The sequence below is a fragment of the Palaemon carinicauda genome, chromosome 13 (genome assembly GCF_036898095.1).
Source record: "Palaemon carinicauda isolate YSFRI2023 chromosome 13, ASM3689809v2, whole genome shotgun sequence".
NCBI lineage: Eukaryota > Metazoa > Arthropoda > Malacostraca > Decapoda > Palaemonidae > Palaemon > Palaemon carinicauda.
The window spans coordinates 34,431,517-34,457,180 of NC_090737.1; the positions used below are offsets into that span (position 1 = coordinate 34,431,517).

A 25,664-nucleotide genomic window follows, 5' to 3' on the forward strand; every position below is an offset into this window, starting at 1 on the left:
TCATCACCATTAACTTGAGAAATCTTTCAATCTCTTTCCTCAACATTTTTTCTTGCTCAACCACAATTACTAATATTCTTTGGTAACTACAAGCTGTTTTCCTCAAAAAAATTTCTTGCTCAACCACAATTACTAATAATCTTTGGTAACTATAAGCTGTTTTCCTCAACATTTTTTCTTGCTCAACCACAATTACTAATATTCTTTGGTAACTATAAGCGGTTTTCCTCAAAAAATTTTCTTGCTCAACCACAATTACTAATATTCTTTGGTAACTATAAGTTGTTTTCCTCAATTTTTTCTTGCTCAACCACAATTACTAATATTCTTTGGTAACTATAAGCTGTTTTCCTCAACATTTTTTCTTGCTCAACCACAATTACTAATATTCTTTGGTAACTATAAGCTGTTTTCCTCAACATTTTTTCTTGCTCAACCACAATTACTAATATTCTTTGGTAACTATAAGCTGTTTTCCTCAACATTTTTTCTTGCTCAACCACAATTACTAATATTCTTTGGTAACTATAAGTTGTTTTCCTCAATTTTTTCTTGCTCAACCACAATTACTAATATTCTTTGGTAACTATAAGTTGTTTTCCTCAATTTTTTCTTGCTCAACCACAATTACTAATATTCTTTGGTAACTATAAGCTGTTTTCCTCAACATTTTTTCTTGCTCAACCACAATTACTAATATTCTTTCGTAACTATAAGCTGTTTTCCTCAACATTTTTTCTTGCTCAACCACAATTACTAATATTCTTCGGTAACTATAAGTTGTTTTCCTCAATTTTTTCTTGCTCAACCACAATTACTAATATTCTTCGGTAACTATAAGCTGTTTTCCTCAACATTTTTTCTTGCTCAACCACAATTACTAATATTCTTTGGTAACTATAAGCTGTTTTCCTCAACATTTTTTCTTGCTCAACCACAATTACTAATATTCTTTGGTAACTATAAGCTGTTTTCCTCAACATTTTTTCTTGCTCAACCACAATTACTAATATTCTTTGGTAACTATAAGCTGTTTTCCTCAACATTTTTTCTTGCTCAACCACAATTACTAATATTCTTTGGTAACTATAAGCTGTTTTCCTCAACATTTTTTCTTGCTCAACCACAATTACTAATATTCTTTGGTAACTATAAGCTGTTTTCCTCAACATTTTTTCTTGCTCAACCACAATTACTAATATTCTTTGGTAACTATAAGCTGTTTTCCTCAACATTTTTTCTTGCTCAACCACAATTACTAATATTCTTTCGTAACTATAAGCTGTTTTCCTCAACATTTTTTCTTGCTCAACCACAATTACTAATATTCTTTGGTAACTATAAGCTGTTTTCCTCAACATTTTTTCTTGCTCAACCACAATTACTAATATTCTTTCGTAACTATAAGCTGTTTTCCTCAACATTTTTTCTTGCTCAACCACAATTACTAATATTCTTCGGTAACTATAAGTTGTTTTCCTCAATTTTTTCTTGCTCAACCACAATTACTAATATTCTTTGGTAACTATAAGCTGTTTTCCTCAACATTTTTTCTTGCTCAACCACAATTACTAATATTCTTTGGTAACTATAAGCTGTTTTCCTCAACATTTTTTCTTGCTCAACCACAATTACTAATATTCTTTGGTAACTATAAGCTGTTTTCCTCAACATTTTTTCTTGCTCAACCACAATTACTAATATTCTTTGGTAACTATAAGCTGTTTTCCTCAAAAAAATTTCTTGCTCAACCACAATTACTAATATTCTTTCGTAACTATAAGCTGTTTTCCTCAACATTTTTTCTTGCTCAACCACAATTACTAATATTCTTTGGTAACTATAAGCTGTTTTCCTCAACATTTTTTCTTGCTCAACCACAATTACTAATATTCTTTGGTAACTATAAGCTGTTTTCCTCAAAAAAATTTCTTGCTCAACCACAATTACTAATAATCTTTGGTAACTATAAGCTGTTTTCCTCAACATTTTTTCTTGCTCAACCACAATTACTAATATTCTTTGGTAACTATAAGCGGTTTTCCTCAAAAAATTTTCTTGCTCAACCACAATTACTAATATTCTTTGGTAACTATAAGTTGTTTTCCTCAATTTTTTCTTGCTCAACCACAATTACTAATATTCTTTGGTAACTATAAGCTGTTTTCCTCAACATTTTTTCTTGCTCAACCACAATTACTAATATTCTTTGGTAACTATAAGCTGTTTTCCTCAACATTTTTTCTTGCTCAACCACAATTACTAATATTCTTTGGTAACTATAAGCTGTTTTCCTCAACATTTTTTCTTGCTCAACCACAATTACTAATATTCTTCGGTAACTATAAGTTGTTTTCCTCAATTTTTTCTTGCTCAACCACAATTACTAATATTCTTTGGTAACTATAAGTTGTTTTCCTCAATTTTTTCTTGCTCAACCACAATTACTAATATTCTTTGGTAACTATAAGCTGTTTTCCTCAACATTTTTTCTTGCTCAACCACAATTACTAATATTCTTTCGTAACTATAAGCTGTTTTCCTCAACATTTTTTCTTGCTCAACCACAATTACTAATATTCTTCGGTAACTATAAGTTGTTTTCCTCAATTTTTTCTTGCTCAACCACAATTACTAATATTCTTTGGTAACTATAAGCTGTTTTCCTCAACATTTTTTCTTGCTCAACCACAATTACTAATATTCTTTGGTAACTATAAGCTGTTTTCCTCAACATTTTTTTCTTGCTCAACCACAATTACTAATATTCTTTGGTAACTATAAGCTGTTTTCCTCAACATTTTTTCTTGCTCAACCACAATTACTAATATTCTTCGGTAACTATAAGTTGTTTTCCTCAATTTTTTCTTGCTCAACCACAATTACTAATATTCTTTGGTAACTATAAGTTGTTTTCCTCAATTTTTTCTTGCTCAACCACAATTACTAATATTCTTTGGTAACTATAAGCTGTTTTCCTCAACATTTTTTCTTGCTCAACCACAATTACTAATATTCTTTCGTAACTATAAGCTGTTTTCCTCAACATTTTTTCTTGCTCAACCACAATTACTAATATTCTTCGGTAACTATAAGTTGTTTTCCTCAATTTTTTCTTGCTCAACCACAATTACTAATATTCTTTGGTAACTATAAGCTGTTTTCCTCAACATTTTTTCTTGCTCAACCACAATTACTAATATTCTTTGGTAACTATAAGCTGTTTTCCTCAACATTTTTTCTTGCTCAACCACAATTACTAATATTCTTTGGTAACTATAAGCTGTTTTCCTCAACATTTTTTCTTGCTCAACCACAATTACTAATATTCTTCGGTAACTATAGGCTGTATGTATTTCCACCAGTCTGAAAACCTTCCAACACAATACAGTACAATAAATTCTCAGTACTGAGACCCTACAGTAAATGCCTTCATCTACCTATGCATTTAAAACTCCTTGTAAAATATTTTCACGTTCACCACAACCAACCTGGCACTGATTGGTAGTCCCAAAAGGGTCCTCTTAGAAAAGCTTTTCCATTATCAGACAATATACTACTAGGTGTTCCTTAGTAAAATAGTAGGCTGCACACCCAATGCCCCTGACCATTTGACAACCTTCCGACCATCGTATCAAGGAGGCAATAGGCATCAATCCTCTTTTAGCAAGATCCTAGAGGAGTGAAATTGTGACTGCCACTGGACTTAGGAGCAACTCGTCTGATACTTGCAAGGTATTTCTTCATGTTGAAATTCAATTTCTATCCTGAAGTGCCATAAAACAGTATCCCCAACCAAAGGAAATTACAAGGTTAGATGTGTACAATTCTATAACTTGCTACCATCACTACAATGGTTTTTCTAATAGATATGCTGAACCTCCCACCCTCGTTTATCACTGAAATATGTGCAACCACAACTTTGGAACAAACACAATCACTATGTACAACACAAACACATTAAAACTGCACTAAATTTTAACAGTAGACAATAAACAGGAAGTAAGAATTTACAACCAAATAAAGCTTCTGACAATTATACAACCAAGTTATGAGGAAGCATCAGCCACATGAAAAAAAAGTTTCACTACAAAATATTTCATATACTGTAACTAGTATCCAGTAAATCTCAATACCTGTTAAAAAGAATAAAAATTTAAACAACCTTGTATGCCAATACAAAATATGCAAAACATAAAAAAGAAAACATATATGATAAAGTTATGTGACTATTGAAAGGTATGGAATGGCTACTAGGTAGAATTAAAACATCAAATATATTGTAGATGGTTTAGAAAGGGAAGAGCAAACACACATTATTTAGGGTAGGTTAACCCAAATGGGAGAGTTGTCTACAAAGCGATATCTTGAAAATTAGAACCACATCAGAAATAATTTACCTCTTTCAATAAGGAAGAAAACTTAAAATGTAACAATAACAACAATCAGTACGGTACAATTACATTAGGAATACCAACACTTACCATACATACAATCTTGTGCCAACACTTACCATACATACAATCTTGTGCCAACACTTCCCAACATTCCATCAAATGCCAACACTTCTCAACATTCAATCAACTGACAACACTTCCATGCATACAATTAAGTGCCACACTTCCATGCATACAATCAAGTGCCAACACTTCCATGCATACAATCAAGTGCCAACACTTCCATGCATACAATCAAGTGCCAACACTTCCATGCATACAATCAAGTGCCAACACTTCCATGCATACAATCAAATGCCAACACTTCCATACATACAGTCAAGTGCCAACACTTCCATACATACAGTCAAGTGCCAACACTTCCATACATACAGTCAAGTGCCAACACTTCCATACAAACAATCAAGTGCCAACACTTCCATACATACAATCAAGTGCCAACACTTCCATACATACAATCAAGTGCCAACACTTCCATACATACAATCAAGTGCCAACACTTCCATACATACAATCAAGTGCCAACACTTCCATACATACAATCAAGTGCCAACACTTCCATACATACAATCAAGTGCCAACACTTGCAAATATACAATCATGTGCCAACACTTGCAACCATCAAATCAAATGCCAACACCTGCAAATAAACAACCAAGTGCTAACACCTGACACCATATAACCAAGTACCAACACTGACACCATACAATCAAGTGCCAACACTGACACCATACAATCAAGTGCCAACACCTGACAATACAATCAAGTGCCAATACTTGTAAACATAAAATCAAGGGACAAAACCTACAAACATACAATCAAGTGCCAACACCTGACACCATACAATCAAGTGCCAACACCTGACACCATACAATCAAGTGCCAACACCTGACACCATACAATCAAGTGCCAACACCTGCAAACATACAATCAAGTGACAGCACCTACATACATACAATCAAGTCCCAACACTTCCACACAAATAATAAAATGTCAACACCTGCAAACATACCATAAGTGCCAACACTTGCAAACAATCAAATGACAACACTTGCAAACATACAACCAAGTACCAGCACCTGCAAACATACAATCAAGTGCCAACAATTACAAACATACAATCAAATGCCAACACACAAACATAAAACACTGCCAATAATTTTTTAAAAAATCAAATGCCAACACATGCAATCATACAATCAAGTGCCAACACTTGCAAAACACACAACAAAGAGCCAACATCTGTAAACATACAAGTGCCACCACTTGCGAACATACAATCAAAAACCAACACATGCAAACATACAATCAAGTTCCAACACTTGGAAATATAAAACAAAGTGCCAACACTTTTAAACATACAATCAAATGCCAACACCTGCAAACATACAACAAAAACCCAACACTTGAAACACATTCAAATGCCAACAAAAACAAAAATAAAATCAAGTGCCAACATCTGCAATCTTACAAGCAAGCGCAAACACCTTAACATACAGTCAAGTGCCTAGACCTTAAAACATACAATCAAGTGCGAACACTTTTAAACATACAATCAAGTGCCAAGACCTTTAAACATACAATCAAGTGCCAACACTCATACATACAATCAAGTGCCAACACTCTTATACATACAATCAAGTGCCAACACTCTTATACATACAATCAAGTGCCAACACTCTTATACATACAATCAAGTGCCAACACTCTTATACATACAATCAAGTGCCAACACTCTTATACATACAATCAAGTGCCAACACTCTTATACATACAATCAAGTACCGACACCAGCAAACACACAATCAATTGCCAACACTTGCAAACATACAATCAAGAGACAACACTTTCAAAATTAAAATCAAGTGCCAAAACCTGCTAACATACAATCACATGGCCAAAATCTGCAAACATACAACCAGGTGCCCACATCTGCAAACATACAATCAAATACCAACACCATCTGCAAACATACAACCAAGTGGCCAAACCTGCAAACATACAACCAAGTGCCAAAACCTGCAAACATACAATCAAGTGTCATCACCTGCAAACATACAATCAAGTGTCATCACCTGCAAACATACAATCAAGTGTCATCACCTGCAAACATACAATCAAGTGTCATCACCTGCAAACATACAATCAAGTGTCAACACCTGCAAACATACGATCAAGTGTCAACACCTGCAAACATACGATCAAGTGTCTACACCTGCAAACATACGATCAAGTGTCAACACCTGCAAACATACGATCAAGTGTCAACACCTGCAAACATACGATCAAGTGTCAACACCTGCAAACATACGATCAAGTGTCAACACCTGCAAACATACGATCAAGTGTCAACACCTGCAAACATACGATCAAGTGTCAACACCTGCAAACATACGATCAACGCCAACAACTGCAAACATACGATCAAGTGTTAACACCTGCAAACATACAACCAGGTGCCATCACCTGAAAACATACGATCAAGTGTCATCACCTGCAAACATACAATCAAGTGCGAACACTTTTAAACATACAATCAAGTGCCAACACTTTTAAACATACAATCAAGTGCCAACACTCTTATACATACAATCAAGTGCCAACACTCTTATACATACAATCAAGTGCCAACACTCTTATACATACAATCAAGTACCGACACCAGCAAACACACAATCAATTGCCAACACTTGCAAACATACAATCAAGAGACAACACTTTCAAAATTAAAATCAAGTGCCAAAACCTGCTAACATACAATCACATGGCCAAAATCTGCAAACATACAACCAGGTGCCCACATCTGCAAACATACAATCAAATACCAACACCATCTGCAAACATACAACCAAGTGGCCAAACCTGCAAACATACAATCAAGTGTCATCACCTGCAAACATACGATCAAGTGTCATCACCTGCAAACATACGATCAAGTGTCATCACCTGCAAACATACGATCAAGTGTCATCACCTACAAACATACGATCAAGTGTCATCACCTGCAAACATACAATCAAGTGTCATCACCTGCAAACATACAATCAAGTGTCATCACCTGCAAACATACAATCAAGTGTCATCACCTGCAAACATACGATCAAGTGTCATCACCTGCAAACATACGATCAAGTGTCATCACCTGCAAACATACGATAAAGTGTCAACACCTGCAAACATACAATCAAGTGTCATCACCTGCAAACATACAATCAAGTGTCATCACCTGCAAACATACAATCAAGTGTCATCACCTGCAAACATACAATCAAGTGTCATCACCTGCAAACATACAATCAAGTGTCATCACCTGCAAACATACGATCAAGTGTCATCACCTGCAAACATACGATCAAGTGTCATCACCTGCAAACATACGATAAAGTGTCATCACCTGCAAACATACAATCAAGTGTCATCACCTGCAAACATACGATCAAGTGTCATCACCTGCAAACATACAATCAAGTGTCATCACCTGCAAACATACAATCAAGTGTCATCACCTGCAAACATACAATCAAGTGTCATCACCTGCAAACATACGATCAAGTGTCATCACCTGCAAACATACGATCAAGTGTCATCACCTGCAAACATACGATAAAGTGTCAACACCTGCAAACATACGATCAAGTGTCAACACCTGCAAACATACGATCAAGTGTCAACACCTGCAAACATACGATCAAGTGTCAACACCTGCAAACATACGATCAAGTGTCATCACCTGCAAACATAAAATCAAGTGTCATCACCTGCAAACATACGATCAAGTGTCATCACCTGCAAACATACAATCAAGTGTCATCACCTGCAAACATACGATCAAGTGTCATCACCTGCAAACATACGATCAAGTGTCATCACCTGCAAACATACGATAAAGTGTCAACACCTGCAAACATACGATCAAGTGTCAACACCTGCAAACATACGATCAAGTGTCAACACCTGCAAACATACGATCAAGTGTCAACACCTGCAAACATACGATCAAGTGTCATCACCTGCAAACATACGATCAAGTGTCATCACCTGCAAACATACGATCAAGTGTCATCACCTACAAACATACGATCAAGTGTCATCACCTGCAAACATACAATCAAGTGTCATCACCTGCAAACATACAATCAAGTGTCATCACCTGCAAACATACAATCAAGTGTCATCACCTGCAAACATACGATCAAGTGTCATCACCTGCAAACATACGATCAAGTGTCATCACCTGCAAACATACAATCAAGTGTCATCACCTACAAACATACGATCAAGTGTCATCACCTGCAAACATACAATCAAGTGTCATCACCTGCAAACATACAATCAAGTGTCATCACCTGCAAACATACAATCAAGTGTCATCACCTGCAAACATACAATCAAGTGTCATCACCTACAAACATACGATCAAGTGTCATCACCTGCAAACATACAATCAAGTGTCATCACCTGCAAACATACAATCAAGTGTCATCACCTACAAACATACGATCAAGTGTCATCACCTGCAAACATACAATCAAGTGCGAACACTTTTAAACATACAATCAAGTGCCAACACTTTTAAACATACAATCAAGTGCCAACACTCTTATACATACAATCAAGTGCCAACACTCTTATACATACAATCAAGTGCCAACACTCTTATACATACAATCAAGTACCGACACCAGCAAACACACAATCAATTGCCAACACTTGCAAACATACAATCAAGAGACAACACTTTCAAAATTAAAATCAAGTGCCAAAACCTGCTAACATACAATCACATGGCCAAAATCTGCAAACATACAACCAGGTGCCCACATCTGCAAACATACAATCAAATACCAACACCATCTGCAAACATACAACCAAGTGGCCAAACCTGCAAACATACAACCAAGTGCCAAAACCTGCAAACATACAATCAAGTGTCATCACCTGCAAACATACAATCAAGTGTCATCACCTGCAAACATACAATCAAGTGTCATCACCTGCAAACATACAATCAAGTGTCATCACCTGCAAACATACAATCAAGTGTCAACACCTGCAAACATACGATCAAGTGTCAACACCTGCAAACATACGATCAAGTGTCTACACCTGCAAACATACGATCAAGTGTCAACACCTGCAAACATACGATCAAGTGTCAACACCTGCAAACATACGATCAAGTGTCAACACCTGCAAACATACGATCAAGTGTCAACACCTGCAAACATACGATCAAGTGTCAACACCTGCAAACATACGATCAAGTGTCAACACCTGCAAACATACGATCAACGCCAACAACTGCAAACATACGATCAAGTGTTAACACCTGCAAACATACAACCAGGTGCCATCACCTGAAAACATACGATCAAGTGTCATCACCTGCAAACATACAATCAAGTGCGAACACTTTTAAACATACAATCAAGTGCCAACACTTTTAAACATACAATCAAGTGCCAACACTCTTATACATACAATCAAGTGCCAACACTCTTATACATACAATCAAGTGCCAACACTCTTATACATACAATCAAGTACCGACACCAGCAAACACACAATCAATTGCCAACACTTGCAAACATACAATCAAGAGACAACACTTTCAAAATTAAAATCAAGTGCCAAAACCTGCTAACATACAATCACATGGCCAAAATCTGCAAACATACAACCAGGTGCCCACATCTGCAAACATACAATCAAATACCAACACCATCTGCAAACATACAACCAAGTGGCCAAACCTGCAAACATACAATCAAGTGTCATCACCTGCAAACATACGATCAAGTGTCATCACCTGCAAACATACGATCAAGTGTCATCACCTGCAAACATACGATCAAGTGTCATCACCTACAAACATACGATCAAGTGTCATCACCTGCAAACATACAATCAAGTGTCATCACCTGCAAACATACAATCAAGTGTCATCACCTGCAAACATACAATCAAGTGTCATCACCTGCAAACATACGATCAAGTGTCATCACCTGCAAACATACGATCAAGTGTCATCACCTGCAAACATACGATAAAGTGTCAACACCTGCAAACATACAATCAAGTGTCATCACCTGCAAACATACAATCAAGTGTCATCACCTGCAAACATACAATCAAGTGTCATCACCTGCAAACATACAATCAAGTGTCATCACCTGCAAACATACAATCAAGTGTCATCACCTGCAAACATACGATCAAGTGTCATCACCTGCAAACATACGATCAAGTGTCATCACCTGCAAACATACGATAAAGTGTCATCACCTGCAAACATACAATCAAGTGTCATCACCTGCAAACATACGATCAAGTGTCATCACCTGCAAACATACAATCAAGTGTCATCACCTGCAAACATACGATCAAGTGTCATCACCTGCAAACATACAATCAAGTGTCATCACCTGCAAACATACGATCAAGTGTCATCACCTGCAAACATACGATCAAGTGTCATCACCTGCAAACATACGATAAAGTGTCAACACCTGCAAACATACGATCAAGTGTCAACACCTGCAAACATACGATCAAGTGTCAACACCTGCAAACATACGATCAAGTGTCAACACCTGCAAACATACGATCAAGTGTCATCACCTGCAAACATACAATCAAGTGTCATCACCTGCAAACATACAATCAAGTGTCATCACCTGCAAACATACAATCAAGTGTCATCACCTGCAAACATACAATCAAGTGTCATCACCTGCAAACATACGATCAAGTGTCATCACCTGCAAACATACGATCAAGTGTCATCACCTGCAAACATACAATCAAGTGTCATCACCTGCAAACATACAATCAAGTGTCATCACCTGCAAACATACGATCAAGTGTCATCACCTGCAAACATACGATAAAGTGTCATCACCTGCAACTTGCAAACATACGATAAAGTGCCAAGACCTGCAAACATACAATCAAGTGCCAACACTTGCAAACATACAATCAAGTGCCAACACTTGCAAACATACGATAAAGTGTCAACACCTGCAAACATACGATCAAGTGTCAACACCTGCAAACATACGATCAAGTGTCAACACCTGCAAACATACGATCAAGTGTCAACACCTGCAAACATACGATCAAGTGTTAACACCTGCAAACATACAACCAGGTGCCCACATCTGCAAACATACAATCAAATACCAACACCATCTGCAAACATACAACCAAGTGGCCAAACCTGCAAACATACAACCAAGTGCCAAAACCTGCAAACATACAATCAAGTGTCATCACCTGCAAACATACAATCAAGTGTCATCACCTGCAAACATACGATCAAGTGTCATCACCTGCAAACATACGATCAAGTGTCATCACCTGCAAACATACGATAAAGTGTCATCACCTGCAACTTGCAAACATACGATAAAGTGCCAAGACCTGCAAACATACAATCAAGTGCCAACACTTGCAAACATACAATCAAGTGCCAACACTTGCAAACATACGATAAAGTGTCAACACCTGCAAACATACGATCAAGTGTCAACACCTGCAAACATACGATCAAGTGTCAACACCTGCAAACATACAATCAAGTGTCAACACCTGCAAACATACGATCAAGTGTCAACACCTGCAAACATACGATAAAGTGTCAACACCTGCAAACATACGATCAAGTGTCAACACCTGCAAACATACGATCAAGTGTCATCACCTGCAACTTGCAAACATACGATAAAGTGCCAAGACCTGCAAACATACAATCAAGTGCCAACACTTGCAAACATACAATCAAGTGCCAACACTTGCAAACATACGATAAAGTGCCAACACCTGCAAACATACGATCAAGTGTCAACACCTGCAAACATACGATCAAGTGTCAACACCTGCAAACATACGATCAAGTGTCAACACCTGCAAACATACGATCAAGTGTCAACACCTGCAAACATACGATAAAGTGTCAACACCTGCAAACATACGATCAAGTGTCAACACCTGCAAACATACGATCAAGTGTCAACACCTGCAAACATACGATCAAGTGTTAACACCTGCAAACATACAACCAGGTGCCCACATCTGCAAACATACAATCAAATACCAACACCATCTGCAAACATACAACCAAGTGGCCAAACCTGCAAACATACAACCAAGTGCCAAAACCTGCAAACATACAATCAAGTGTCAACACCTGCAAACATACGATCAAGTGTCAACACCTGCAAACATACGATCAAGTGTCATCACCTGCAAACATACGATCAAGTGTCATCACCTGCAAACATACGATCAAGTGTCATCACCTGCAACTTGCAAACATACGATAAAGTGCCAAGACCTGCAAACATACAATCAAGTGCCAACACTTGCAAACATACAATCAAGTGCCAACACTTGCAAACATACGATAAAGTGCCAACACCTGCAAACATACGATCAAGTGTCAACACCTGCAAACATACGATCAAGTGTCAACACCTGCAAACATACGATCAAGTGTCAACACCTGCAAACATACGATCAAGTGTCAACACCTGCAAACATACGATAAAGTGTCAACACCTGCAAACATACGATAAAGTGTCAACACCTGCAAACATACGATCAAGTGTCAACACCTGCAAACATACGATCAAGTGTTAACACCTGCAAACATACGATCAACGCCAACAACTGCAAACATACGATCAAGTGCCAAAACCTGCAAACATACAACCAAGTGGCCAAACCTGCAAACATACAATCAAGTGTCATCACCTGCAAACATACGATCAAGTGTCATCACCTGCAAACATACGATCAAGTGTCATCACCTGCAAACATATGATCAAGTGTCATCACCTGCAAACATACGATCAAGTGTCATCACCTGCAAACATACGATCAAGTGTCATCACCTGCAACTTGCAAACATACGATAAAGTGCCAAGACCTGCAAACATACGATCAAGTGTCAACACCTGCAAACATTCGATCAAGTGTTAACACCTGCAAACATACGATCAAGTGTCAACACCTGCAAACATACGATCAAGTGTCAACACTTGCAAACATACGATCAAGTGTCAACACCTGCAAACATATGATCAACGCCAACAACTGCAAACATATGATCAAGTGCCAACACCTGCAAACATACGATCAAGTGCCAACACTTGCAAACATACGATAAAGTGCCAAGACCTGCAAACATACGATCAAGAGTCAACACCTGCAAACATTCGATCAAGTGCCAACACCTGCAAACATACAATCAAGTGCCAACACCTGCAAACATACAATCAAGTGCCAACACCTGCAAACATACGATCAAGTGCCAACACCTGCAAACATACGATCAAGTGCCAACACCTGCAAACATACGATCAAGTGTCAACACCTGCAAACATACGATCAAGTGTCAACACCTGCAAACATACGATCAAGTGTCAACACCTGCAAACATACGATCAAATGTCAACACCTGCAAACATACGATCAAGTGTCAACACCTGCAAACATACGATCAAGTGTCAACCCCTGCAAACATATGATCAAGTGCCAACACCTGCAAACATACGATCTAGTGCCAACACTTGCAAACATACGATAAAGTGCCAAGACCTGTAAACATACGATCAAGAGTCAACACCTGCAAACATTCGATCAAGTGCCAACACCTGCAAACATACGATCAAGTGCCAACACTTGCAAACATACGATCAAGTGTCAACACCTGCAAACATACGATCAAGTGTCAACACCTGCAAACATATGATCAACGCCAACAACTGCAAACATATGATCAAGTGCCAACACCTGCAAACATACGATCAAGTGCCAACACTTGCAAACATACAATCAAGTGTCAACACCTGCAAACATACGATCAAGTGTCAACCCCTGCAAACATATGATCAAGTGCCAACACCTGCAAACATACGATCTAGTGCCAACACTTGCAAACATACGATAAAGTGCCAAGACCTGCAAACATACGATCAAGAGTCAACACCTGCAAACATTCGATCAAGTGCCAACACCTGCAAACATACAATCAAGTGCCAACACCTGCAAACATACAATCAAGTGCCAACACCTGCTAACATACAATCAAGTGCCAACACCTGCAAACATACGATAAAGTGCCAACACCTGCAAACATACGATAAAGTGCCAACACCTGCAAACATACAATCAAGTGCCAACACCTGAAAACATAAGATAGTGTCAACACCTGCAAACATACGATCCCCTGCAAACATACAATCAATCGTCAACACTTGCAAACATACGATCAAGCGTCAACACCTGCAAACATACAATCAAGCGTCAACACCTGCAAACATACAATCAAGCGTCAACACCTGCAAACATACAATCAAGCGTCAACACCTGCAAACATATAATTGTCATCACCTGCAAACAATCAAATGCCATCTCTTGTAACCATACAATCAACTTTCAACTTGTAAACATAAAATAAACTAACTCTTGTATAAATAAAATCAGCGTCAACACTTGCAAACATACAATCAAGCGTCAACACCTGCAAACATACAATCAAGCGTCAACACCTGCAAACATACAATCAAGCGTCAACACCTGCAAACATACAATCAAGCGTCATCACCTGCAAACATACAATCAAGCGTCAACACCTGCAAACATACAATCAAGCGTCAACACCTGCAAACATACAATCAAGCGTCAACACCTGCAAACATACAGTCAAGCGTCAACACCTGCAAACATACAGTCAAGCGTCAACACCTGCAAACATACAATCAAGCGTCAACACCTGCAAACATACAATCAAGCGTCATCACCTGCAAACATACAATCAAATGCCATCTCTTGTAACCATAAAATCAACTTTCAACTCTTGTAACCATAAAATCAACTTTCAACTCTTGTAAACACAAAATCAACTTTCAACTCTTGTAAACACAAAATCAACTTTCAACTCTGGTAAACACAAAATCAACTTTCAACTCTTGTAAACACAAAATCAACTTTCAACTCTTGTAAACACAAAATCAACTTTCAACTCTTGTAAACACAAAATCAACTTTCAACTCTTGTAAACACAAAATCAACTTTCAACTCTTGTAAACACAAAATCAACTTTCAACTCTTGTAAACACAAAATCAACTTTCAACTCTTATAAACACAAAATCAACTGTCAACTCTTGAAAAGATAAAATCAACTGTCAACTCTTGTAAACATAAAATCAACTGTCAACTCTTATAAACACAAAATCAACTGTCAACTCTTGAAAAGATAAAATCAACTGTCAACTCTTGTAAACATAAAATCAACTGTCAACTCTTGTAAACACAAAATCAACTTTCAACTCTTGTAAACACAAAATCAACTGTCAACTCTTGTAACCACAAAATCAACTGTCAACTCTTGTAACCACAAAATCAACTGTCAACTCTTGTAAACACAAAATCAACTGTCAACTCTTGTAAACACAAAATCAACTGTCAACTCTTGTAAACACAAAATCAACTGTCAACTCTTGTAAACACAAAATCAACTGTCAACTCTTGTAAACACTATCAAATACCAACACCGGAAACAATTAATAACTTTTTGAGAAGGATGGATATAAGAATATTTATATAAATAGAAATAACTAAAATTTACAATAAAATAAAAAAAAGTATGAAAAAATTACACATTCCCTGCCTATTGGTTGGGGCCTCAAATGTAGACTTTTCCAAGGGAATGAATATGATGGATACAGTCAAGAGCTAATGAATTAAAATGTGCGATAAATAAAATATAAGACAAAAACCCTGAGTTCAACAACAATGCACACTTCAGATCATACCCTCAACAGGCCAGGCCCCCAACAGCAAAATTATGGAAGCAAAAATCCAAATTTACTTTCATAATTAATTCTTTTCTAAACTGCCAAAAAATTAATTGTCATCAAAGTTTTTCCAAGACAGAAAAAATACTTTCCTACTTGAGAGAGAGAGAGAGAGAGAGAGAGAGAGAGAGAGAGAGAGAGAGAGAGAGAGAGAGAGAGAGAGAGAGAGAGAGAGAGAGAGAGAGAGAGAGTATATTCTCTTTTCTTTGTCTATTTTCTTCCTCCTGCTTCAGATTTTACTGGCATTAGCTTACTAATCTATATAACAAGAGTATTGCTCTTTGTACTCTACAGTATTAAAAGTCTACAGTAATTTAAAATTGGATAAAGCCAAATTAAAAATTTCTGTTTCCCTAAATTTCTCTTGTTACTAAATTAACCACTTATGATTCTAATTACCTTTTTGAATAATCAATGTCTACAATGAGTTACTTTACAAATGTTACACAATAGCATTGAACCCAGATAGTAAAGGACATATTTTCCTGTTATTACCCCCCCCCAAAAAAAGAAAAAAAATTACTGTTTGGGGCCAATAATCAATTCTTAGTAGTACAATACTGAATAGTACTATTAATTCTTGGTAGTACAATACTGAACAATACAATAAAGTTCAAACAGTGATGCAAAAACAGTACATATGTACTACAAGTACTGTTCATTTCATCAAAATTGATTGATTGATTGAAAGTTTTATGGCATCCTGACAATCCATTTAATCAAAAGGATTTCTTTTATTAATAGTATCATGGATAAAAAAGGTCATTGGTATAATACAAAATAAAAAATTCAGTTCAATAATACATGGCAGGAAAATCCCAATCTAATAAAGAGATTAAATTTCAAACTAGACTTCAAGGCTTATTTCAATATCAAGCTTTCACCCAAATTATCAACAGTACAGTAGTGTTATACTTAAGAACTTGCTATGGGGAAAATATTGATTACTGTACAGTATTTTAAATGCATAAAATAAATATTTTCACCATTAAAGTGAATTAAACCTGCAAAACACTAAAATAATTCATATAATTCATAACCAATAAACAACCTTGTACGCTTTCATGTACAAGAGGAGGAAGATGAAAGGGAGGCAGTTTTAATTTTGCAAGACCAAACCCAGAAATGTTAATGCCACATGTGAAACCTCAAATATATCACAGTATATACTGCACTTTAAATTTTGTACCCCTTGGAGGTGAGGAAACCTCAAAATATGTTAAGCTCAAACTTTACAAACCAGTTCCATGTTAAATTGCCTAATTCTACTCCCAACCTCACTCTTTCAAGAATGCCTATTGCCCACGTACTGTACTTTAGTTCTGAAAAACTGATTCTCTACAAGTTATTTCAGATCTAGCTCTTTCATGATTGCCTATTGCCCACTTACTGTACTTCTGGTAAAACTGATCCTCTGTTAGTCATTTCAGATGTAATAAAACCTTTCCCACTCCAATTAAAACTGCAACCTTCATTCAAACGATAAGCATTAGGGTTCACATAATTGGAAGTTTTCGATGTTCCCATCAAAAAAAAAAAAAAAAAAAAAAAATTAAGCCATGCATAACCAAATTGTCTGAGATACACTGATAGGCAGGTATGAAAAAATAAGCCACTGATAAATTGGATTAAAACAGCCACCAAACTACAGCTACACATCTATCAATGATACTAACCTGGAGATCTGCTTGAAGCTGATCTAGGACTTGTGACATCTTTAAAAGTGACATTCACACTACGAGTCCTGCGACGTACTCTTGACAATTGGTCATCACTATCCCAAAACAACTGGAAATAGTTAATCAGTTTAAAAGAGACTGCAAATGACTGAAAAGCAGTTAGCTATGATATACCCTCTAAATGCATAACTTCAACTAATTATCTTTTTTTAAACATATCGAAGGACAGTGTTTTTAAGAAAGCCTACTCCTATCTAACACGAAGTTTTCTATGGGAGTAGGTTTGGCAGAGCTGTGATTCATAATATGAAACAACTGCACCTACGAAATATACAGTAGGTCTCTTCAATTCAGGCCTTTTCTAATGACAGCATACACTATGTATGTTGACTATTCTTTCATTTGATAAATACCCTGTACTTAAAAAAAGACTTGCTTTCAACTTCCTGTATCAAATTTTGCAACCCCAGTACAGCACAATTTAGCAATGCCTCAAATTCTTAACGCACCATTCTTCACAGTTATTTCTAATGTTTACAGCAGGTGTAGGTGAAAGATACCCGCTCTACATTCTATTAAGCAAACCTTTCCTACCTTCAAGTGTCACTCTCTGACTGGTAGTCTCACTTTAGGTTGAGATGAGAGATTGATTGGAAGGGGTTACACCCAAGAGCCCTTACATGAACTACCCAGGGTCAACGACTACAGATTATTGGCTATTCTCATAAGAAGCCCCTTCTACCAGTTATTGTGGTTTGGAAAATAATTACGGATTATATAAAAAAAGTCTTACTTTTTCTTGATAATTTCTAGAGAATCTATTTATGGTGTGCAAGAAATACAAATAAACCTTGTTACTTTCAACCCCAAAAAACCGGGATTGTGAAGTGTTGTTGGATTATAATTCAACTTGAAAACCACCATGTAATAAAGTACAAGTAGATTAAACAAGTGATTAGTTTACAAATGTCAGCATGCAAAACACACTTTCCACACACCATATGTGGAGATGACAATAATATCAATAACATTCCAAATCTTAAAATATATTATTAGTAGTAATCAATCTAAATAATTTCTCAATAAAATAATCAAGATAGTTTTATAATGCTTCCTTGAATCTGCCTCTCATTTTATCAATCAACAGAACGGTATACAGTACTGTAATTGTTCCCAATTGCATCTTATGGTCAATTTAGAATTATTCACCTATTACTGCACGCTTGTATATTTTAGCCCAATCAATTGTCAAACTGCGACAGTAAATCAAGGGCTTACTAAACCCGTTTGATCACAAATACAGTACAGAGCAATATACCTCTAAGAGGTAAAGATTAGTTCTAACAAATGACTGTTCATAACAAAAATGCTAACCTCTAACAAAACAGCTTAACACACGAACTCGATAACCACCCCAAAATGGTCACAAGCAAATGATCCACATAAACAAACCAGGAGATACCAAAAGGAGATCAATACAATACTGTATTGCCGATAAAAGTAAATGCTAATGCATCCTGTACAAAGTTATGCCTTACTGCAATTGAAATTAGCCACCCTCTACGATCTCACAAACACCCTGTGGTCAAGAACCTGGGAAATAAGACTGCGAGTCTTATTAGGTCTAAAGATTTAGTCTGATGGAACAGAATTTAAAAGTGTCTCGCTGATATGATGGCAAGGATAAAGGTGAAATTTGCTCCTGCCAGTACCAAAGAACTTTCCTTTGGCTAAAAATATTTTAATTGCCATGAACCTGTCTTGGTGGTGAGGGTCGTTCTTGCAGGACCTTAATGTCGTCGTTTGATACCGACCCACACTCAGTGTGCCCAACCTCTAGGGGGCGTCGTTGCGAACAGGTATCCCTGTTATGAGTAGGGAGAGGCCTGCCTCCCAGTGGAAGAGATTTGGGCATCGCAGAAGGCCCTGCATGACCTTTCTCTCTCAGTCTCACTCGGGTGCGAAGAGATCACGAGCTTCTTCGCGCATCCCTTCATTTATTTCCGAAGCTCCTCCTCGCCCGTCTTCATCCGGGAAGCAATCAAGTATCAGTGAAATCTAACTCATGTGAAGCCTTGCGGCTTTAAGGGGACTGTTGCTTCCCCTAACAAAGCACCTTTTCCTCCTGCCGTCAAGGTGCCCTTCTCTCTTTCAGAAGTGTTGCAGGCTTGGATGTCCTTGGGAATTTTTTCTTCCCTTCGAAGAGAGCGATCTAGAACTCCTTCAGCGTGGGGCTAAGAAGGATCCTTCGCATGTGGCTTCCTTCACCCTGGGCATTTGCGAAGTCCTTCTTTCGCCCTTCGAAAAGCCACCTGCTGACGACCAGCCCTCTCGCCACCCTACTGCATTGTCGTCTTCTAACCTGTAGCCCTTTATTTCTACCCTTAGGAATACTTCCAGCCCGCTGACTAACGTCCTTCCTAATGAAGTTGTAGATCTTCGGGCAGCCAGCGCTCCATCTGTTCTTCGATCGTAGGGACGAGACACTCCATCTTCTTGTCCTCCTGGACGATCATCTTCCGGACGTCATTCGCGACGATTCAGAGATAAGATAAGAAATAGCAGGTTGTCACGATCTCGGCGCTCCTCCTCCCAAAGGCGTTCTAACTCTGGAGCTTCACGCTCCCAAGACCAAAAGTTATCACGATCTCAGCAATCTTCCTCATGAAGGCGATCTCTCAGAGTTCACTATCCAGAGATAAACGCTCTAAGTCACGATTTGGATATTCACGTTAAAGTTAAAACCACCTAGCACGGTAATCAAAGTATATTATCAGAATTATCTAAAAATGTTGCAAGAACAACTACAGAATGACTTTTAATGTAACATCACCTTATCAAAACATAGTACTGTAAAGTTCTTCAGGTTTCTACTTAACTAAAGGAGATTAGCTCTCCCAGCCTACCACATAACCAACCTCATGGGAAGCAGAAATGCATCCTAACCTAACCAAACCCTTACCTCACAAAGGCCCCCAGGACCCAAACCTGGCCTGACCTACAGTAAATACTATACAGAATAAACTGAAGTTCAAACCGCCATAACCCCACACATCATATACACTTCGAAGGGAGATAAGCTTTTACCCTCAAGCACAGGATGTGTTAACACATTCCTTGATGCAGGTTTGGAAAGCAAGCCTAGAGGACAACCTCTTTGTCTTTGAGAAAATCCTGGTATTCAGAATTCAAACACATTTTTCACTGGTACTTTCAACTTATTAATCAACCAATATTTACCAAAGGAACTACAATGCAAAGCCTAACCCATTATAATTGATTTCCTGTGGGCAAATAATTTATTTAAACCGTAGTTACCAGGATTTCTTTGAAGCATAAGCATGTAAAAAAACAATCTTTTGTTAAATTGTACAGTAAAACTAAAAAAACTATTTATTCACCCCTTATAAAACTACTACTTATTCATCCCTTTTATAAAGCTATCTTATGACAAACATGAAATTCAAATTAATTTATACCAAAATACAAGAATAGATTCCGCTGGTACAATTAGCGTTTCGAAAGTATGGGGAATAACTATGACAACATGTGAAGGATATAGCTAAAAGACTTAGTAAGCTAAACAAACTGTTTTGAAAGTCTATATATCTATATATATATATCTATATATATATATATATATATATATATATATATATATATATATATATATATATATATATATATATATATCAATATGAATCTCATTAGGACTTGGAGAAAACAGGTAAAATTACAGCCTAACACTATAATCATTACAGAGAAAAGGAAACTAGTACATAGTGTATTTTATGGCGTTTAGAAACAATTTTGAATTATGGCAGGTGGTAAACTACTATAACTAAAAAATAGAGATTTCCACCAGTTATTGTAATCAAAAAAGTTTGAAATGCCTTTAAATATAGCCTACACCAGTCTCGAACAGTAACTTACGTTAGAAGCGACACCTATCGGAACTTTTCCAACAGTACAAACGAGTTTCTGATGACAAGTGTCTAGATGAAAACGGTATGGGGAAAATAGAAATTTTTAATTAAAATCTGCAAAAATATTAATACTGTAGTGGCTGGCGATAACAGGATATGGAATTCAAAATAGTGTAGCTGAAGAGCTCTAGGAGCCATTGGATAATGACGGGGCAGGATCCCACGTGTTCAAAACACCACCTAACCAAAACTAAAATACAAGCTGTGTTCGTACCTACTTACCTAAATGAGGCCTAACGTACCCCTACTACCCCCTTAGACTGCCGTATTCTTAGAAATAGTTTGAAAATAAAAATGTGGGAGTTATGGGGCATGGCCGTCATCATACACCCCCAGCTCTATTTGATTACAAGTACTTATATCCTAATATTGAACTATACTATAAACATAAGCTTGACTAAGAAATATGCATAATGGCAAATTTTCAACAATTAACAATAAGATCAATTTTGGACCTTCATGGAGAATATATACAGGAAAAAGAAAATTTTATCTGTTCAAGGTGTAATATCCCCTTGCATTTTAACAGAAATGAAAACGGTAATATTTCAGTAAGAGTCCCATTCGGCCATTACCACTTACCAGTACATAGAAACTTGACGATTTTCGTTTTTCGCGAGCAAAGCAAGCGCACTGCGGAACAAAAACCATTAGATTTTGGTAATATTTCAATAGTATTGTTGATGGTTTTTACTTCGCCGTGCAGTAGCTTCGCTCATGAAAAAAGAAAAACATCAAGCTTCCATGTACTGGCAAGCGGTAAAAGTGTTGGGTGGGACTCTACCGAAATATTACCCCGGCTAGCACATTATTATATACATGTAACCATATTCGTTTTGCTTGTTGCAGCCTTTGTAGAGCTCGTTGAGACGGACCAGGTCAGTAATTAAAACTTGGGCAAATACTTAATATAGCACAATATTCATAATTAAGAAAATTTTTAACAATCACAAGAACACCACCTGGCATAAGGTTCCCCACCTAACCCAACTTAGGACGCAAGGTACCACCAAACCATACTTCGTAAATTGTAAAATTGGTTTCATGTTTATCAGACCAAGATAAACAAAAACTCCCACATAAATAGGATTCGTCTGTCAACAAACATTAAAACTAGATTGAAACTAGAGAATAGCCTTAAAAAATTTACGAACAAAACAATGTAAAAGGTAAGAAGTAAGCCTACTCTAACAGGAATAATCAAAACATGTATATAAGTTAATGTTTCTTTGTCCTTTTCAACGTGATTTTTGTTATTTTATAAAGTACGACATGCAATTTCAGTGTCCCACGGTTTCCTCGACGAGTAACAGCAATAAATTATAAATTCATCGATAAATTAATAAGTTTTCTCCATAAAATAAGGTAGAGTAAGTTGTCGAACCTTACCGTCGTTTAGCAAACCTTGCCGCCATTTGAAACGGTCTTATCGATAGCCAGGCTCAAGAGATATATACATTTCCGTTATATAATTAACATAATTCCTTATTTATTTAATTCATTATTTTACGCATATGTACAGGAATGATTGCCAAGAAGTAATAACAGCCTAAGGTAGGTCTAAGAATGGCTACCACCAATGCATTAGACTTTTCGTATATTTCACCCATAACGCTCATAAATACATACCCATATATTATTGCCAATACCGAATATCGGTCACAGTACAGTTTGTATCGTAGTATCGTAAATGAATGACAGATAACGTATTAGGAAACAGAATTTTTGGGTACGAATTTCAAAGAACTTCCAAGACAAAGAGTCCAATAGGCCTTACCTCGTCCTCTGGTTCCTGCAAAGCTCCTCTGGTACTTCGACGCGATTCCCTCGATGGCAAAGAGCTTTCCCTTCCAGCTTCTGACACAGGATTGCCTCGAGTCGATACCATAATTCAAAAAAGGCTCAACTCTTCATTGGTGTCACGGGTTAATCACACAAACAGTTTCAACAACAGAGCAGTCACTACTAGGACTACCCAAGTTACCCAACCGGATAACTGCAGGAAACAATATAGTGCTTCCTTTAACGGTTCAATATTCGTTATGCTGGAGAATTTACCGTCTTGTTTCCTCCTTGCAATAGCGTATTTAAAGTCAAAATTATCTAAAAGAATTAGAAAGATATTCACGCTTTTCAGCGAAGAGGTTTTCTGTTTGTTGATGCGCAGCAATACACTAAGTGTAGAAAATGGCGCGAAAACTTGAAGAGGCGGCAGATGACGCACGCACAACCCCGGTTTAACGTCCTATTCTTTTTAAAAATTAAGGTTTGTTTTGATAAATAAATGTATATAGAAATATATACGGCTTGTCTGAAGTAAATTACGTTAATTGGAATATAAACTAATTGAAGAGGTCGCATTCGTGACACAGCTTAGCTGTCCACCCTAATAACCACTTCATAACGTCCTCTTTATTTCAAAATTTAAGTCTTGTTTTGATAAATTAATTTCTATAGGGATATATACAGTTTGTCTGAAATAAACTATAATAATTAGAATTCCAATGTGCATTTCAATTTGACTACAACAGAGAGGGCGCATTCACAAAAACCGCTTGTAACTGTCCGCCTCCACAACCCCGCTTAAACGTCCTCTTTTCTTCACAAAATGCGCTTAATTTTAAAATATGGTCCTCCATAAAAACATATAAAGTTTGCCTGAAATATACTACGTTAATTTATATTTCTAATATTCATTTTAGTTTAGCCACAACGAAAGTTATCAGTATAGTGAAATTTTTGATGGTACCACTCCCACATAAGATGCCGAATCATATTCAGTAAGGTTTTATTTACTTTGTGCTTTTTCTACTTCAAGAACGCATATCCCATTAGTGACATGTTTAGATTTATATTACATTCGGCTAGCTTGTATTGGTGGTTTTAATATAGTTTCCCAAATATATTTGTAGAAAATGTCTTCTTAAGACGAGCAGGTAACTACAATATGTCTCATTAAAACAGCGTCGGAAATATAAATGATTACCTTTTTAATCTTTGAATAATTGGAGTTGATATGAAAATTGTGTTGCTAAACGACAAAATTACACATATCCTGCTTAGAAACATCAAGTTTCGAGCTTGAAGGCGACACTAAGACAAATATTCTTAATACAAATTATGCATTCTTCGATTTGTCCTCATAATCTAAAAATAATGTTGGACATTAGCTTTAAATCATGATTCATGCACGAAAGTGCATGACTGAAAAGAAGATTCACTTACATAACGCATAAATAGATTTATAATTATTGTCGATGCATGCTTGAATAACAAGGAATTTTTAACAATGTTAATTTCGGTACATAAAACCACGGTCTAGTAAAGTAGCTCAACGGTGTTAAAAACAGAATTTAACCGGCCTACTAGAAACATACATACATATATATATATATATATATATATATATATATATATATATATATATATATATATATATATATATATTTATATATATATATATATATATATATATATATGTATATATATATATATATATATATATATGTATATATATATATATATATATATATATATATATATATATATATATATAATATATATACACTGTATGTGTGTATGTATATAGTCTGGTTAACATTTCGGGATAGTTTTTTTTTCTAATAAAGAAAAAAAAACTTTCTGTCATTGTACTACAAATTTTCTAGCCTGTACTTTGT

General features: G+C 36.5%; 1 protein-coding gene across 6 annotated transcripts in view; it reads right to left on the reverse strand.

Annotated features, from left to right (window-relative positions):
* The window catches only part of LOC137652271 (ATPase family AAA domain-containing protein 2-like), a 96,442-nt gene extending 72,273 nt beyond the window's left edge, over window positions 1–24,169 (reverse strand). For 2 of the 6 annotated variants that reach the window (XM_068385555.1, XM_068385554.1), the window contains exons 1-2: window positions 23,762–24,167; window positions 17,996–18,107 (exon numbers count right to left, since the gene is read on the reverse strand). In XM_068385555.1, the coding sequence (XP_068241656.1) occupies window positions 17,996–18,107; window positions 23,762–23,872 (223 nt within the window). In that variant the 5' untranslated portion in view covers window positions 23,873–24,167. Of the gene's footprint in view, window positions 1–17,995; window positions 18,108–23,761 lie in introns of all 6 variants that reach the window. The other 4 variants (XM_068385560.1, XM_068385559.1, XM_068385556.1 and 1 more) reach the window with 3 other exon arrangements.
* Window positions 24,170–25,664: the final 1,495 nt, after the last annotated feature.